The sequence below is a fragment of the Rattus rattus genome, chromosome 6 (genome assembly GCF_011064425.1).
Source record: "Rattus rattus isolate New Zealand chromosome 6, Rrattus_CSIRO_v1, whole genome shotgun sequence".
NCBI classification, from domain to species: Eukaryota; Metazoa; Chordata; class Mammalia; order Rodentia; family Muridae; genus Rattus; species Rattus rattus.
The window spans coordinates 92,465,152-92,482,220 of NC_046159.1; the positions used below are offsets into that span (position 1 = coordinate 92,465,152).

A 17,069-nucleotide genomic window follows, 5' to 3' on the forward strand; every position below is an offset into this window, starting at 1 on the left:
CAGAGGCAGAGAGGCTCACGGGAAATGTAGTCCAGCCTGGAGAGTTCTGCTAGGACTTGTGGTCCACTCCAGCCGGCACACAGGTCAGCAGGTCAATAAGGTTAATCAAGAAGAGCAATGCTCTTTCCGTACATATCTTTCTTTGTTTCTTACAAACAAAACAGAACAGAAAAACAGCATGTCACCTGTTAGCCCAGGCTGGTCTGGAACTCCTTTTCCTCTGCCTAGCCTCTTGTGTGCTGTTGGTCACAGGCTGGGCTATTATGCTGGTTGGTGGAGGAGGTGGGTAATGGAGGTGCACATCTATGCAGGTGCCTCTGAAGCTGGTCTTTGCTACTTTGTGAGTTCTTCTTTTTCCCACCCTTTATCCCCCCAGTTTCACCCCCTAACACTAGATAGTTGAGAAAGAATAGGGGCGAGAAAGATACTTGAATCTAATTTCTTCTTGTTTCTTCTCTGAGCTCTACTACTAACAAATCACAACCAACTCCCTCCCCCAAAGACCGCCCACCAACCCATCGGGGCTCTAGTATTTATATCCCCTCTGAAAAGTTCCCAGAATTCTAAAAGTCACACAATTGCAGAAACTATCTGCAGCTGGCAAAACCATGGCTCTGTGAGAGCATGTGGTAAACCATAGCCTCTGTGGGCAGTCTGACGAAGTCCCTTCTCCCCACATCTGGGATTAAAATGAAAACACATTCTTAACAATATTTCTGTGTGGTTTTTTTTTTTTTAAAAAACACACCCTATACTTTGAATTTTGAGACAGGGTTCCTCACTGAACCTACATGCTGTTGTTTACAGTCTGGGCCATCATGCTGGGTTTACTGTGTGGTGTGTGTGTGTGTGTGTGTGTGTGTGTGTGTGTGTGTGTGTGTTACACATATGTGCAGGAGCCTATCTCTTTATAGGCTGTCTTTATACAGCCTATACCTTGGATTTTGAAAAAAGTCTATGGTGGTTTGAATATGCTTGGCCCAGGGAGTGGCACTATTAGGAGGTGTGGCCTTGTTGAAGGAAGTGTGTCACTGAGGGTGGGCAATGAGACCCTCCTCCTAACCACATGGGAGCCAGTCTTCTCCTAGTACCTTCAGATGAAGATGTAGAACTCTCAGCTCCTCCTGCACCATGCCTGCCTGGATGCTGCCCACCTTGATGATAATGGACTGAACCTCTGAATGTGTAAGCCAGCCCCAACTAAATGTTGTCCTTATAAGAGTTGTCTTGGTCATGGTGTCTGTTCACAGCAGTGAAACCCTAACTAAACAGGGTCTCTCACTGAACCTAGAACTGGCTTTTCTGCAAGGCTGACTGGCCAACAATAGACACACTGGAGGTATCTCTCTACCTCCAGTGCTGGGGTCATAGATGAGGACTGTCCAGCCCACTTTCTCTAAAGGTGCTGGGGATATAAAAGATATAAAAGCCCACACAAGACTTGTGCAAAATGATCATAATAACTTTATGCATAACAGAAAAATCAGCAGCAACGGGAATGTCTATCAACTGGCAAATAGGCAAGCCATGAGCAATGTCTATCAGCGAGCAGATCACAGGCATTCTGCAGATGATCCATGCAGTGGTTACTAATTAGCCGTAAAAGGGAATGAGCCACTGTTACATGATATAATGTCAGGAACCTCGGAATTTCCGGGTTGATGGAAAGAGGCCAGGCCTTTACATGAAATGTCCAGAAAGGGCAATTCTGTTGAAATGAAAAGCACATAGTGCTTACCTGGAGCTAGAAGTAGGAGAGGTTGATTGTCAGTGGCCAGGGAACAATGGAAATGTTCTAAACCTGGATGGAGGTGATGTTTGTATAGCTCTGATTACTTCCTTCTAAAGTCATCGAAGTTTAAAATTAAGTTGCAAGAATTTCAGGCTAGGGGGTGAGGGTGGTACCTTACACCAGTGATCCAAGTACTCGGGAGGCACAGGAGGTGGATTTCTGTTGAGTTTAAGGCCATCCTGGTCTATGTAGTGAATTCCAGGTCAGCCAGGGTTACACAGGGAGACCATGTCTTGAAAATCACACATTTGTGTACATACACAACACACACACACACACACACACACACACACACACACACACACGGGGAGGCAGAAGGAGTTTCTTTCCATATAAGTTCACTAAAACTGCTGTTAAGAGGAGAATTGCTTGAATGTTCCAGAATTCTGTGTTGTGATGGAACCACACTGGGTTGGAGGATATGACCAGGGACACTCGTGTCTAATACAGGAGCCCTTCAGACTTTAGAGTCAACCCTGTCCTACTACAGCTGAAGAAACTGGGGCAGAGATGGAGAGTGACAGGTTCAAGTCACAGTGAGTACCATGATGAACATATGGTGGGCCCATTGGAGCTGCTGCCCAGCCCCAGGCTGAACTCTCCCTCCAACCCCTGTTGGTACAGGAACAGAGACCACATGATAGCTTGTCAGCACTACTTTATTTGGAATGTGCTAACACCACAGCATGGTTCACAGGTCAGAGGCGTTAACTGGGCACAGAAGGAAGTAGAGGGTGCCACCGAGCCCTGTGCTCACAGGGGAGACAACAGTGGCAGCATCCAGCAGAGCCTGTCAGTGCTTTGAGAACTCACCACCTGCAAACAGAATTTTGAGATGGTGCAATGAGAGGCAGCACGGTCAAGTGAGACAGGATGGGGCAGGGCAGCAGCAGTGGGGGCTGAGACAGGGCTGCCTGAAGGAAGCTGAAGGAACTGCAGCCAGCTCTGGCCCCCTCCTAGGTTGAGCTGTCCTTCAGTTAGTACACATCACATACGTAACTTAATCTGCCAGCTACCTCCCAGGTCTGCCCTTCCAGAGTCCTTCCTGCAAGCATGTGTAGATGCCGGGCCCATTTAAGGGATGGCATTATGAGTACTGACCTCAGTGGAAGACTGAGATTTGAGCCAAGTGTACGTGTAATTGGAAAAGAAAAAAGCAGAATGTCGAGGAGGGGAAAGGATCAGAGAGGACTGGCAAAACCCGAGGAAGAATGGGATGGTGCACTGTGCACATTCCTAAGGCCTCCTTAAGGAGAAGTCTGGCTTGGTCCCAGCCGGTCTTGTGGAGCCCTGCCCACCAGGAGCCCTGCCCTCTCCTCCCAGGCCAGACCCACCCTGACAGGCACTGCAGTGGCAGCTGTGAATCACTGGCAACACCACTGGCTCCGTGCGGCCATCAGGGCAAAGGAGGTTCAGGATCCGCACGGGGCTGTCCGGATCCAGTCTGTAGCTACAGCAGTCGCACTGGCTCTGCAGGTAGGGTTCCTGGGCAAGAGAGGCTGGTTTGGTCTGTAGGGAACCAAATGGAGTCTTCCTCCCTTCCCCTGGCCTTTCCCTTCAAAGGAAGGGCCAAGTTCCAATGGTCCTGGACCCCCAAGGTAGCGTGGCCTCCCAAGCTCCCTTTTCAGGAAGCCCATTTTCTTCACTCAGCCCCAGCACATCGGAACACCCAGTGAATGGCTGCATCAGGGTAAGGATGTGGATTCCACTCTAAGGGTGTCTAGAAGGAAACGGGCTAGTCATGCACGAAACTGCTAGCAAGTCCTAAGTGCACAGTTGGGATCCTTCCAGAGCAGACCCTCCTGCCCAACTCAATAGTGGCTTAATTTTTTTCCTGTAATCTTTGTATAGCTAATAACTTTTCCAGACATCCATACACTATCAAGTTCAAAATGACAAAGGTTATCATCTCCTAACTATTCCTTTTTTCTTTCTTTACTCTGTCATTTAAAAGTTTCAAGTGTGTTTGGAGAAAGTGTCCCCAGGAGGGCAGGGGCACTCAGGCCAGCAACACCACAGCACAGGACTGAGAGGCAGCATCTCTGGGAACCAGAGAGAAATCACCACTGTCTTCCAGCACTAGCTAACCCAGTTTGGTGGAAGCAGAAGGGAACAGACTTAAGAATGGATGTGAGCTGCTGGGGGTCAGGATCTGGTCTCCATTCAAAGGGATGCCAGTGGCCTAAGTTACAATTTCCAGTTTGGAAGTTAAGGAAGTCAGGGGTTGGAGCTGGGTCAAAGGGGAGTGAGCAGAGAGAATTGATTCTGGGCTTGCTCAGGTGTAGACATTACAGAGAAAGCCCAGGAGAGCCTAACTATAAAAGGCCAACTCTGGGTACCCTCCTGCGTGAGCACAATGGGAGCATGACAGCCACTTTCCCTCCTCAAGCCTTTCTTTGTGGAGATCTCAGCTTATTGGCTTAGAGGAACATAGTATGTCTGAGAGGCATTCTCTGGGGATGTGTGTATACCATGACCTTGGATAAGGGCTCTGACCCTCCATAGCTCCAGTTCTGTCAGCTCTATGAGAATGGCCAATGTTCCTCATGTTCTCTGGGTCTTTCCCAGGTCCTCAGATAGTGCCAAACCCCACAGAGTCACTGACTGACCTGTCCCATGGAATTTTATGACAGCCCCCAGCTCACCTCAGTCATGACATTGGTGCTGGACCTGCAGTGTCCACTGCAGTAGCTCACTTCTACCTGATCCAGGTGACAGGGACCCTTGGTGAGGTTTCTGAGTTCTGTGAGGTGCCTGCAGGAGACTGGCTCCTCCTCTGGAGGTAAGAGAGTAGCACCAAGACAGAGGAAGAGGCTATGACTGAGTGATGAGGTGTGCTTGAGAGGTGTGGGCAGCAGGGCAGGGGTTGCGGGTTGGGGGGAGTACTTTAGGGCAGGGCCTGGGATGAGGGAGCCACTATGATCCCCATGCAGGCAAGCCTGGAAAATGCGGGAACATAGCAGGCGGGGCATGAGATTGTGAGGCAGAAAGGTGCAGACCAGGAGAAGGCATTATACAGGTTCTCCTACCCTCTGTACCCAGAGTGTCCTGCTGACAAATGGGACAACAGCTCCCTGGCTCCTGCACGACCACTTCACCCTACAGAGAGCCACCCATAATTCACACAGGAGGACATGCATCACCCCACACTGCCTGCCTAGAGACCCCATGACCAGCCACATATGGAAGGTAGTAGGAGGCTGCCAAGAGGGCTACAGGGCCACGGAGTACCTGAGCACAGCTGAGTTCTGGGCAGTGTTGAGTGCAAACACTCTTCCCGTGGAGGCAGCGGCAGCTCTCACAGGCCTCCTGCCATTGAGATCCAGGCTGCAGGAGGGGAAACGCTCTAGTTGGTCACTCTCAGATTTTCTCTTCTTCTTTTTAAAGATTTTATTCTTATTTTTAAACGTGTGTATATACATGTGCGAGTGCGTGTGTGCGTGCGTGTGTGTAAGTGCTTGTGGAGACCAGAAAGGGCTCAGATCCCCTGGAGCTGAAGTTATAGATGGTGGTGAGCCACCAGATGTGGGTGCTGGGAACTAAACTCAGATCCTCTGCAAGAGCAATACATGCCTTACTCGTTGAGCTGTCCCCTGGGATTTCCATGGTACCATCTCAGTTCTAAATCCAGCCTGGGAGTTTCAGCCAGAGCAACAGCCCAGGACTGGAGGCTGGCTAGGAGCAGGGGGGATTTCAACCTAGGGCTAGCTGGGTCCTGAGAAGGCAGAGTCTGCCTGCTACTGCAGGGCTGGAAGTAGGGAGTCAGTACAGCTACAGATCAGTAGGTGGGAAGTCCTTGGCCAAGAAAAGTGACTGTTGTCTCACCAGATGGGGACTCCCATGGTGCCAACATTCACAGTGGTCTTCGGGAACACAGAGACCTGTGTGGCTGCGGAAGTGCCCCAGCTGACACACACAGCCTGGAACCTGCACCTCCGTGCAGTTGCTCCAAGCCTGTGTCTTGTTCATTTCGCGGCATGTCTTCTCGCAAGGCCTCAGCTCCCCAAGCTGCCATATTTCCCCAGGAGGGCACTCTGCAGGAAGAGTGTATCTGTCAGCTCTGGCTCCAACCTAGACCACCCGCCCCACTAGACATGCCTTGGGAACGCCACCTGACCTCTCCCTATGCCGCCTCCTGGCTCCAGCTGCCATCTATAGCTGTGCCTCTCCCTCTGACCCATTCATCAAACACTTGGCCAGGCAGCTCTCACTCTATAACCAATTCTGCCCACCTCACCTCTGCACTTCCAGTTCCCTGTCACATCCCAAGGGTGCTCCCTGCGGCCTAGAAACTCAGAGACACTCTCCTGTCTTTAGGTGTTCTGGCGGCTGGCCCTCCTTCATTCGGCAGTCAGGTTTGGTGCTTCAGAACCTGCAAACCCTATGTCTGGATCTACAGATAGCAGCATGGCAAAGGTGGGCAGCCCAGAAGTTGAATGCTGAAGATCTGGGGTTTCCCAAGCCAGATTCCTCTTCTCCATTCACCCCCTGGACCTCGGCAGGAAGCATGGTTTACTTCCTGGCCTCATTCATACAGCCTGACTCAGGGTACACGTACTGTATTGGCAAATACCTCCATCAGTAGAAAAGACACACAGGGTGCTCTGGGATTGTGGATGGGAAGTGTTGGGCCTCAGGGCAGGGAATTGGGCCATGGGACAAGGAGCAGGTCATTTCCCAAAGCAAGTTGCTTAGCCTGGATTGTAGATAGGGCCCCTCTTTCCCTAAGCAGAGTCTTGGCTTTGGAGGGACAAGGATAGCCATGTCTTACCCTGACAGTCCGTATGGGAGCAGATGAAGACTCCACCTTGACAGGTGCTAAGAAGACAGAAGCGACTGCTCAGACGACCCCTGTCCCTCCTCACCCCATTCTCAACAACTCTGCCCTCCACCCAGGCTCCAGCACCTCACCAGTGTGTGCAGTTCCAGGTGAGCACAGTCCCTGAGGGCAGCTCCTGGGCCTGCTCTTCCAAGGGTAGGGTGAGGCCCCAGGGCAGGGAAAGCCGGGTGCAGGGACAGGCCTCAGGGGGAATGCATGTGCCATTGTGTAGCAGCTGAGGCAGATAGGTTCAGTTACACTCAACCTGGCCACATGCCTCTCCAACTGCACCTCCTTCCATTCCCTCCCCAACAGAAACCAGAACCAGAGGCCAGACTCACCTGTCCCCCAGGGCAGCCACAGCCAAGCTGGCAGGGCTCCCGCACACAGATGGTGCTGGGCCACAAGTGGGAGCAGAAGCTGGGGCACAAAGTGGCACAGGTACTGAGCACCTGCCCAGGCGGGCACTCTGAGAAACACACATATGCAGTGAGAAGGGGACTTGCAGGTTACAGAGGATCTCTTCTACCTACTGCACACGGCCAGCAAAGACGAGGACTGGGTACATGAATTATCCTTATATAAATATAAAGATGAATTAATAAAGAGGCTGTATTTCTTTACCTTATGCTATTCCCCAATATCCACTCAAAAGATGTAAGATTTATTCAAAACTGCACCTCAGTAGTCAAACAATTAAATGATCTACCTTTACCTCCTATGCTAATCTGACTCCCTCCTGGCCCCATCCCATGAATCCTATATATTATTATTGACCTGGCCCTTCAGACCCCTTCTTCATGATTTCAATTCTCCCATCCTCCTGCTCCCCGCCATCTCCCTCTCTCACTCCTCTGCCAGTGGATACCCTGCCCTATTCACTATTCTGCCCAGCCACTGAGTGATCAGCATTTACTGACAAGAATATACAGCATGAACTGTTTACACAACCTTGAGACAGGAGATTCTTGGTATAAGCATTTCAAAGTATCTGGATTGAAACTGATGTGAGGACAGAGAATCAACATTTGAATAACCCAAGGGTAAACTTCACACAGCAGATAAAACATTCTGCCTCCAGGGCTGAGCAACCCCAGGCCCAGGGCACTCACCAGGGCAGGTTTGCAGGTTACACTCTAGTCGTTGCTCCATATCCAGGGCCTGGCATGGTGCACCATCAGGATGCTCCTCACAACTCCTGTAGCGCACCATGGTGCCCCCACCACAGACAGTAGAGCACTCACTCCAGGGTGACCAAGGTCCCAGGACTGGACACTCAGGGTATGGACACATCAGGGTCCCATTGATGCATGTGCTGTGGACAGTGTGCACACCCAAGGGCTCAGGCCCCACGTTGTGACAAACAGCTTTCATTCCCCAGCATTGCCCATGGCCTTGACCTGCCCCATGTCACCCACCCAAAGCCCGTAGCCTGGTTTGGCAGCATGGCAACATACCAATTATGGCAGTCCAGCTGGACCACCTGTGTGGGGGCCAGCTCCCATGAGGCATTGGCACTGGGCAGGCCACAGCGGCAAGAGGAGATAGGCACGCAGTGTCCATCCTGCACCAGCTGACCAGGGGGGCATCGGCAACCTGAGAGAGGCAAGCAAGATTCAATGCTTTAAAAAGACGTGAAATTGTGGAAGGATGATTTACTGTTAAGGAGAAAAGGGGTCAGGAGGAAGAAGAGCTGGGAGAATGAAGAAAAGGAATGGTGAGAAAGTGGGGAAAGTATCATGTGTGCGTTATGAAGCTGTGACCCATTATCTTGTACAAAATTAATATATGCTAATAAAAAGGTTATAAAATCCTACACTGGGACAAGGTTTACATAATGGATCCCTTCAGCAACTCAACTGGATCCAAAGCTGGTCTTACCTGCTGGCCATGTGTAGGAGACACCTCTGTGCTCCTCTATACAGCACATTGTTTTAAGACAGGATCTTGCTACATAACCTAGGCTGGCCTTAAACTCATAGCAAACCTTATGCTTCAGGCTCTCAAATGACACACATTTATTGATGTGTGTCACCACAGCTGGCAACCCAGCAGGTTTTGATGGAGTCACTAGGAGGGACTCAACGTGATTGCTGGAAGTGACTCGAGGACTTACTTTCTTGCCCTGCCATGATCAATAGCCTGACGGTTTCCTTTACCCCTGCTCCTGTAGTGAAGAGAGTCTGGGCAACCCAGATTCCCCAGGCCAGATACCTGGGCTGCAGGGTCCCTGTAGACACTGAACACCTTCCCAGAGGTCAGCACAGCTGCGAGGACATTGGTTGGCACAGTCCAGGGTAAACACAGTGTCCCTGGTCTCACAGCTCTCACCTGGGATCCAGAAGTAAAAGTGTATACTGGGGGCACTCTTGCCCACCCCATCCCCAGCAGACCCTCTCTTCCACTATAAACCACCAGGGCAGAGGCACCAATCTCCCCTCAGGGGCCATTTCCAATGTTCCAGTCTCCATACCCTTGGGATGCTGGGATACTGATTACCTGGGCAAGATCCCATATTGCAGCTTTCTGTTTGAGCCCATGGTCCACGGCAGTCTCCCACAGAGTTGTTGCTTGCCTCTCTCCAGCGTAGCTTGAATCCTCCACTGCAGGGCACTTGGCAGGGGCTCCAAGGTCCCCAAGGTCCCCACTGGCATGTGTCTGAGAAGGAAAAATTAAATGGAAATCAGTGGCTCAGGCCCCACCTGCCTCAGGCATTCACCTCAGACTTTGCCTCCTCCCCCTGGAAAAATGCCCCAAGGCCCTTCACAGTCCCTTTGTGGTTTTTCCAACTGCTATGGTTATTCCATCAAGTCTCAAATCCAGCCTGCCCTGTGGCAAGTAAGCTGCCAGGAGGCTTAACAGGTTGCCCCACTCCATACTGAAATGAACCTGTGACTGGCCCCATCTGGACAGCTCCCTGTTGCTAGCTCGCCAAATCCATCCCGCCTGCTGGCGGTATCCCTCCTTTACCATGGCAGGCTCCGGGGTCAGAGCACAGGCGCTGCTGACTGAGAGGCACAGTGCAAAGGGCAGGATCTCCTGCCCAGGGCCGCCCCGTCTCAGGGTCCAAGCAGAGCCGGTGCCGGTACTGCTCTGAAGCCAGCAGAGTGACCGATGTGTTCAGAAGCCAGTGCACCTCCAGGGCAGTTCTGGAGTCAGGGGCTAGGGCACTTTGGGGCAGGCAGGGCCCACAAGGTGACCACTCTGACCATCCAGTCAAAGGCAGAAGACCTAGAAGGAGAAAGGGTTTGTGTTGATCTCAGGAAATTTACAGCCCAGATAGCCCGGTAGGCAGGCAGGAAGTGACCAATAGGAAAGGTGTCAGGGCAGGGCAGGTACTATTTGTCTAGGACTGGCCTGGCCTTAGCAATGCAAGCTCCATGTGCTGAGGGCCCTCAGCCCTGGGCTAACAGGGACAAGTCTCCTAAGGTCAGAATTACCTTCGCACCCTTGGCTGGAACACTGCAGCTCTCCGCTCTGGCATACACTGTAGGAGGGACACAGCAGGGTGGGCTTTGGAAACAGGGATCTGCTGAGCCCTGAATGGCTCAACAACCTGAGAGCTGGGCCCTCTGGTGCAAGGTGAAAGACCTTTAAAGTTGGCCATCTTGGGGTCACTTGCTCTCAGTTTGGCATCTGCTGGATCAGGGTACCCTTGCCCTCCCCACTTCTGCCCTTCTTTCCCCTGTTACTCACCATTCCTTACAACCCAGCTGCAGGCGGTGCCCAGGGGCCAGGGTCACCCTAGCTCCCTCTCCTGAGGTATGCCAACAGTTACACTGCTCTGGGAGAATACAACCTCCATCCTGCTCCAGCAGTCCCTGTGCAGAAGGAAAAACCAGGACAACTTGGGACTGCAAAGGGCCCACTGTCACCTACGTGCCCTGCACCATGCTGGCCTCTTGCAGTGCACATGTGTGTGATGATGAGGTGGGGAGAGGTTCCAGTATGGAAGTGATATACTCCCTATGGGCACCCTAGAGAGGGGAGCTGGGGTGGGGGGCTTGGGCAGAGCACTCCCCTCTTGAGTGCCTCACCATCTTCTAGAACTCACCTTGGGGCAGTAGCATCCAGGCTGGCAAGGTGGCAGGTCCTGGCAGAGCCGATTGCTCAGATGTGTGGCACAGAGCCCAGCACAGGGGGACCCACAAGACTGGAACTCAAAGGGAGGTAGACAACTGTCCTCTGAAGGGAGAGGGAGGGATGCTGGTGGAGAGACAGCCCATGGGCACCGTCTACCACAAAACAGAGCTCATGCTACATGGTTCCAGCGACACCTTTGAGAGGTCACTTGGTAACAGACAATACAAGACGGTTCTTCTGCTGCCTGTCAAGACTATTGTCCCCAACTTTTCCCGCTTAGCTCATGTGCCTCAGAAAAGGTTAGAATGGTTGGGCCCCAAGATCCAAGAAGCTGCAAGAGGAGGGACTGTGAGAGTCAGAATTGTGGTGGGTACTCTAGGGATTGGCAGGTGGGGCACAAAGGGACAAGATGAGGGACAGCTTCAACAGAAGCCAGGTAACATAACCTGCCCGGGCACCTACAAGGGGATAAGGCACAGCTGGTAAGTGGGAAATCACAGTGAGACATCATAAGGAAGGAACGAGTGGGTGGGACAGAGCAAGCATGACTGTATTCTCAGGGCAAGGGTCAGTGCAAACCCTGGGCGTTTGTACTGACCCTCTTCCCACTCAGCTTCTTGACCTCTCATTCCTGGACCTTACCTGAGCAGTTGCCAATGGCGCAAGGTCGGAAGTGGCCATCCAGACCGGTGCAAAGGGTGCCCTCTCCAGCCTGGCCAGGTGTTGGTACCTGATGTCGATAACGCTGCTGCACCAAGATCTTACAGGAGCATCGTGTCCAGCTGCTCCAGTCACTCCACATGCAGTCCTCTAGAGAGGGGCAGGGATGTAGGCTGGGGATCCTACACCATTCCCTGTGCCCATATCCCTCTCCTCCTTAGCTGGGAAAGGGAAGAGAAAGGCCCTGCTGGGTGGGGTCTCTCAAAGTAAGCAAAGAGAGCACACAACAAAGGGCTCTGAAGGGAATAAAGTAGTTGCTGTGGAGTAGATTAGGGACATTTAGAGAGAGAATCTGGCACAAGCAAACATTTATTCCCTGAATTTTCCAGGGAAGAAAAGCAGAGGAACAACTCACCCTGGCAGGGCCCTGGGTAGCAGGCCTGGGTATCCAGGCCTGAGAATGTGTCATTACACTCTGAGTCCTCTTTGGTCAGTAGACAGGGACAGGATCCAGAGCGGGAGGCCAGACCTGTGCCACAGCTGCGGGAACAGGGTCCCCATGGTCCCCAGGAGCAGATCTCTAGCAGCTGCAGGCACAGCTGCTGCCCACAGTGCTGGGTCTGGGTGTCTGGGCCCTGGCAAGACGGGCTCCCATGCTGAGCGGCTGACACCATGCAGGATCGAGTGCGAACCTGGCTTCCGCCTCCACATGAGACAGAGCAGTAGGACCAGGAGGACCACAATGTCCAGCCTCCGGGCACTGTGAAAGGGCCAGGAGAGGTTAGAGTGGTGAGGTGAGGGTTAGTGAAGACTCAGAGGTTAGTTGGGAATCCTTGTAGCACAGAGGGTGGCACTGTGTATGTGTGTATGAGGGGAACAGAGGACATAGAAGAGATGAGCTACAAAACACAAGGCCAGTGAAGGGATGCTGAGGGGGTGGGGGACAGAATGAAACACACACCTGCACAGTCAGCGTCTTTGCAGATGACTCCCTCTGGGGTGCAGGAACTAGAAAAGAGCTTCGATTCAGGGTCTTGCTGTCGAGCAGGACAGTGGGTCACCCTTTCCTGGACTGTACTTACCATTGCTGGCATTCTCCGTGCAGCCAGTTGTCCCCCAGAACATGAAGGTGGGCTTCATGTAGGCACAGGGGTGGGCAGGGGTCCTCAGGGCACGGCTGGCTCTGTGACTGCTCCTTCTGACACTCCAGGGCCCATGAGCCTGATGTGGAGGACCTGGGCAGGGCCAGGGGCAAAGGCAGTGGGAGGGGGTGGCAGAAATGCATGCTCTACATAATCCTTCTGGCAGCAAGGTGTGGGGGAAGTCCAGGGTGAGCATCATGGTGGCTAAGAAAAGGCCTAGGTGACCAACTCAAACCGGGCCAGGGCATGGGATGGAGCAAAGTCACTGATGAAACCAGGAAGCATGCAGGAATTCTGTCAGAGAGGACATGTTAGGCTGGAGAACCTTATTATCCAGTCCCATACCTAAAGCGACTCTGCTGCCCATGAGGTCCACATGAATGACTGCAGGCACTCCAGGCAGACCAGTGGCTCCAGGCACAGTGGGCAGGAGATGGGCAGGGCTGAGCAGTACAGGAGAGTTGCCCAGCCTGACAGGAACAGTTGTTGCAGGCATCCTGATGCTGGCTCCCTGGGGCCCAGCTGCGGCCCTGGGCATCTGTGCATTCACAGTGCCCAACTGGTACACACCCTCCATCCTGCTCCAGAAACCCTGTGGGGAGGCAGCAGATTGATGTTGGCATCTAGACCACACACCTGCCTTCCCACTGAGATGCCAGAAAGATCCCTAGCATATACCTTCAGAGCAGCGACAGCCCAACTGGCAGGCCTGGTCCTCCTGACACATGACTGCCTCCTGCAGGTCTGAGCAGCTGTAGGGGCAGCGGTTGGCACAGCTCACCATTTCCATGCCCGCTGGGCAGTCTTTCTCTGTTGGGGATAAGCCCAGTGTCAAGGATACATGGGTGCTCCAAGACCCCTGTGGTGGTTTGACTAGGAATGGCCCCCATAGACGCATGTGTTTGAATGCTTGGCCCACGGAGAGTGGCACTATTAGGAGGTGTGGCCTTGGTGGAGTAGGTGTGGCCTTGTTGAAGGAAGTGAATCACTGCAGGGGTGGGGGTGGGGATAGGGGTGGGTGTTGGGGGGTGGGCTTTGAGATCTCCTATGCTCAAGCTCCTCTCAGTGTTAAATCCAGTCCCCTTCGGCTGCCTGTGGATCAAGACACAGAACTCTCAGCTCCTCTGGCACCAAATCTGCCTGTAGCTTCCATGTTTTCCACCATGATGATAATGAATTAAACCTCTAAAATTGTAAGCCAGCCCCAATGTTTTCTTATATAGGAGTAGCTGTGGTCAGCTATAAAACCCAAACTAAGATAACCCCTCTTTCTTTCCTGTCAATGACTCCTAGAGGCTCCAGAGTCCATTCCCCCGGCATCCCCACCCCATATTGTATGAACTGAAACATTAGGGGCTCGGCAGAGTCCTGGAGTTAAGTTACTGTAAGTGCACAGAGAGCTCCTCTCACTTCCAGTAAGTTCTCAGAACCTAGCTGGTCATCCAATTCGTGTTTGTGAAGCCAGACTACATTTGTACCTCTCAGAAGCTAACACTCTCACCTAATGGTTATGGCCCTGGTCTGAAGTGTGAGGCAGGGTGCAGTATGAATGGGGATCTCCTGACAAAGGGGTCTTGGAGTAACCAAGCTAAGAGAGGAGTGGGGAAGGAGGGCTCGATTACAGTCTCTGGTTCAGTTGACACTGGGGAGCACCATATATACCCTTGACAGCACACTGCAAGCTCTCAGAAACTGCCTGGTTCTCCAGCAGTTAAGAGGGCAGACAAGACTGGGGAATGTTCTAGGGAGGAGCCAGGTAGGTAGTCGATCTTTGTATCCCACCCTCAGCCACAAAGGATCCAGATACACATAGTCTGTCCCAGCCCAGTACCCAGATCCAGTCATCCCTCCCCGAGCATCTCTGTTTCCCTCGGTAGCCTGCAAAGTAACAGCCTGCTTCCTTCTGCATCCCATGGGTACAATGGAAATGAAGTTAGAGGTGGGGGTGGAGAGGGCTTTGTGGAATTCAGCTCAGTAGGCAGGAAGTAGCTGTCACCACTGCAGTACCACAGGGCATGGGATTGCAGGACCGGACATGGTGCCTCTCCCCAACACAGGATGCTCCCCCGTTCTTGGGTGGTGGGCTTGAGCAGCTTCTGCTCCTCAAGGATCGACCTCCTCCACAGCTGCGATCACACCAGGACCAGGGACTCCAGTGGGACCAGCCCCCAGGCACTGTTGAAAAGAGAATAGTTCTAGCAGGGCTTGGCTCAGATATAGGGCCCCACATATCCCATGCATGAGCCGGGGGATGACTGAGACATGATCACAAAAGCTAATGCAAGGCATTGGAGCTTTGCAGGGATGGGGGGGGGTTGTTGCAGGGGGAGAGCAGGCACAGGGGTGGGAGCAGGGGCAGGAAGGAGCTTGAAGCAGGCTACTCTTTGTCCTTAGCTCCCCGCACCTGGACAAGCACGAAGGTTGCAGAAGCGACGCTCCAGGTACGCAGTCAGAATGTCAGGGCACCAGTGTCCACCAGCCCCAGGAGGATGATATGCTCGTAGCCGACGCTGCTGCCCCACCCCACAGCTGCGGGAGCAAGGCTCCCATGGGGCCCAGGATGTCCAGAAACAGTTCTCTGACCCACAGCCAGGGCCGGGGCACAGGGGCAGCGCTGCATGATAAGAAAGATCTGGAGCTAGCAGAACCTGTCCCAGGCTCTCCTACCTGCCCCCCTGAGGTTCAGCTTTCCTCCCCTGGGCTCCTGTTCTGTATCTGATACTGATGGGCGTGTGGTTTTGGCCTATGGGCCTTGTTCTCATAGGGGACAGAAATTCCTGACTCATGGGGTTGCTGAACACACACACACACACACACACACACACACACACACACACACACACACACACGAACCGAGGAGTCTGCTAGACTTGGCAGAGCTCAGAGCAGCTGCTAGGGCTAGTAAAGTGAACAAGAGACAGACACTGATCTGAGATTAGAGTAGATCATTAGATTGTTCTAGGGGAATTGGATGTTGAGCTCTAGGTGTGGGTTTAGATCAGTTGTTTAAAGGCTGTTTAGGGCCCCAGAGTCTAGCCTCAGAGTCCTACTTGTGCATGAGGGTAGGTTGCACGGACGTTCCTGTGAAGAGTCCCCCACTGTACAGTTAGCCAAACAGAGGCGCGTGCGGCTGCGCCATGCCGGGTGAGCGGGGTCTGTGCAACTGTGGGAACAGGGAGACCATGGAGACCATGGGCCCCAGCCACCTGTGGGAAGGAGGGGATGGAAGAAAGAGTAAATATACTTTCCAAGTAGTCAGCCAAGGCTCTCCAATCCTTCCAGGAAGTAGGATGGGGAGGGAAGAGGCACAAGGTCAAGCCATCCTGGAGAGGGGCAGGGAGACTCAGGTTACCTGCGAGGCCTGTCACCGGCTCCACGGTGGACCCCGCAGTCCCTGTGTAAAGGAAACCTTGCTCAGTGGTCTTTCAGGCCTGCAATGTACCCTCCCAACAGCACACATACACTGTAGAGCATCTGCTAAGATCTCCGGAGGAGGTGCTGGTTGGAGACCCAAACAAAAGGAAGGAAAATCCAGAGATACCAGGAAGAATAAACAGATACAGGAGAGGATGAAGACTGGCTGAGCCATACCTGGCCAGGAAGGTGTCTGCCTAGCTCCTTCCTGTTTCCCTTACCAGGGCATTCCGGGCTGAAGCAATATTCCAGATCCTGAAGGGGCCCACGGCAGCTCAGTCCAGCAGGAACAAGTGTGGGAAGCACACACTGGCGGGTGCGGGTGCGGGTGCCCAGCCCACCACAGGAGTGGGAACAAAGGCTCCACATGCCCCAGGGACCAAAGTAGCCATGGACTCTGGAGCATTCCTCCATAGAGCAAGACAGCTTCCCATGAACACAGGAGCTAGGGAAAGCACAGGCATGGGGGACAGGACAAAGTGGCCAAGGAGGCCCAGCCAGGCTAGAGGACAGAGCTCAGGGTTCCCTAAGCTCACCCTCTAATCCCTCCTTTAGCCCCTCCCCCTACACTCTACCCCGTCCCCACCTTGCTGGTTTCCCTACCAGTTTCCACAGACTGTTTGAAGCATCTGGCCTGGGTGCAGCTCATCTCCAGGTCCAAGGGGCTTGCCCTCATCTCCCAGAAGGACTGGATAGGATCTGAGGGCAGTGCTAGCCACCCCCAGCTCCTGCAGCAGCGAGACCGTCAACACACAGGGGCACTCCTGGGTGGGGGAACAGAAGACAGTGACATCTCCCAGAGGCTTCCCACTGCATGTCTGTGTAACAGCCTCAGATGAGACTCGGGGAAAGAGGGAATGGTAGCAGGAGCTGAGGACCTCGGCCTCAGGAGACATTTCCCAGTACACACAGGACCGAGGGCCTCTTGGCTGTGAGCCAGCTAAGAGTCAGCCATCTTTCTCTACAGAACAGCTAGAGTAACACAGGCAGGCACTGGCAGAGTACCCAAGGGTCCAAGACAAGGTAAGACTGAAAGAATCCTGCCAGTAATCGAAGGACTCGATAGCTCAGTGAGAGACCAGCACTGGAGTTCAATGTCCTCCTGACCTTGGAGAAGCCCTTCCTCCCTTAGGCTCAGTGTCATAGTCTCTCAGTCGAG

At 53.1% G+C, this 17,069-nt stretch overlaps 1 protein-coding gene across 1 annotated transcript in view; it reads right to left on the reverse strand.

Moving 5' to 3' along the window:
* Positions 1-2,446: 2,446 nt before the first annotated feature.
* Positions 2,447-17,069, reverse strand: part of LOC116903860 (SCO-spondin-like) — a 53,004-nt gene continuing 38,381 nt past the window's right edge. The window contains 29 exon segments of the mRNA XM_032906603.1: positions 2,447-2,608; positions 3,127-3,277; positions 4,438-4,568; positions 4,822-4,891; positions 5,024-5,119; positions 5,618-5,826; positions 6,564-6,610; positions 6,704-6,846; positions 6,953-7,080; positions 7,724-7,926; positions 8,069-8,207; positions 8,826-8,942; positions 9,111-9,269; positions 9,582-9,842; positions 10,052-10,098; positions 10,308-10,432; positions 10,666-10,796; positions 11,337-11,504; positions 11,770-12,114; positions 12,316-12,362; positions 12,437-12,589; positions 12,842-13,088; positions 13,175-13,306; positions 14,504-14,671; positions 14,901-15,110; positions 15,547-15,702; positions 15,849-15,890; positions 16,132-16,355; positions 16,514-16,674. Coding sequence (XP_032762494.1) covers positions 2,586-2,608; positions 3,127-3,277; positions 4,438-4,568; positions 4,822-4,891; positions 5,024-5,119; positions 5,618-5,826; positions 6,564-6,610; positions 6,704-6,846; positions 6,953-7,080; positions 7,724-7,926; positions 8,069-8,207; positions 8,826-8,942; positions 9,111-9,269; positions 9,582-9,842; positions 10,052-10,098; positions 10,308-10,432; positions 10,666-10,796; positions 11,337-11,504; positions 11,770-12,114; positions 12,316-12,362; positions 12,437-12,589; positions 12,842-13,088; positions 13,175-13,306; positions 14,504-14,671; positions 14,901-15,110; positions 15,547-15,702; positions 15,849-15,890; positions 16,132-16,355; positions 16,514-16,674 — 4,233 coding nt within the window. The 3' untranslated portion in view covers positions 2,447-2,585.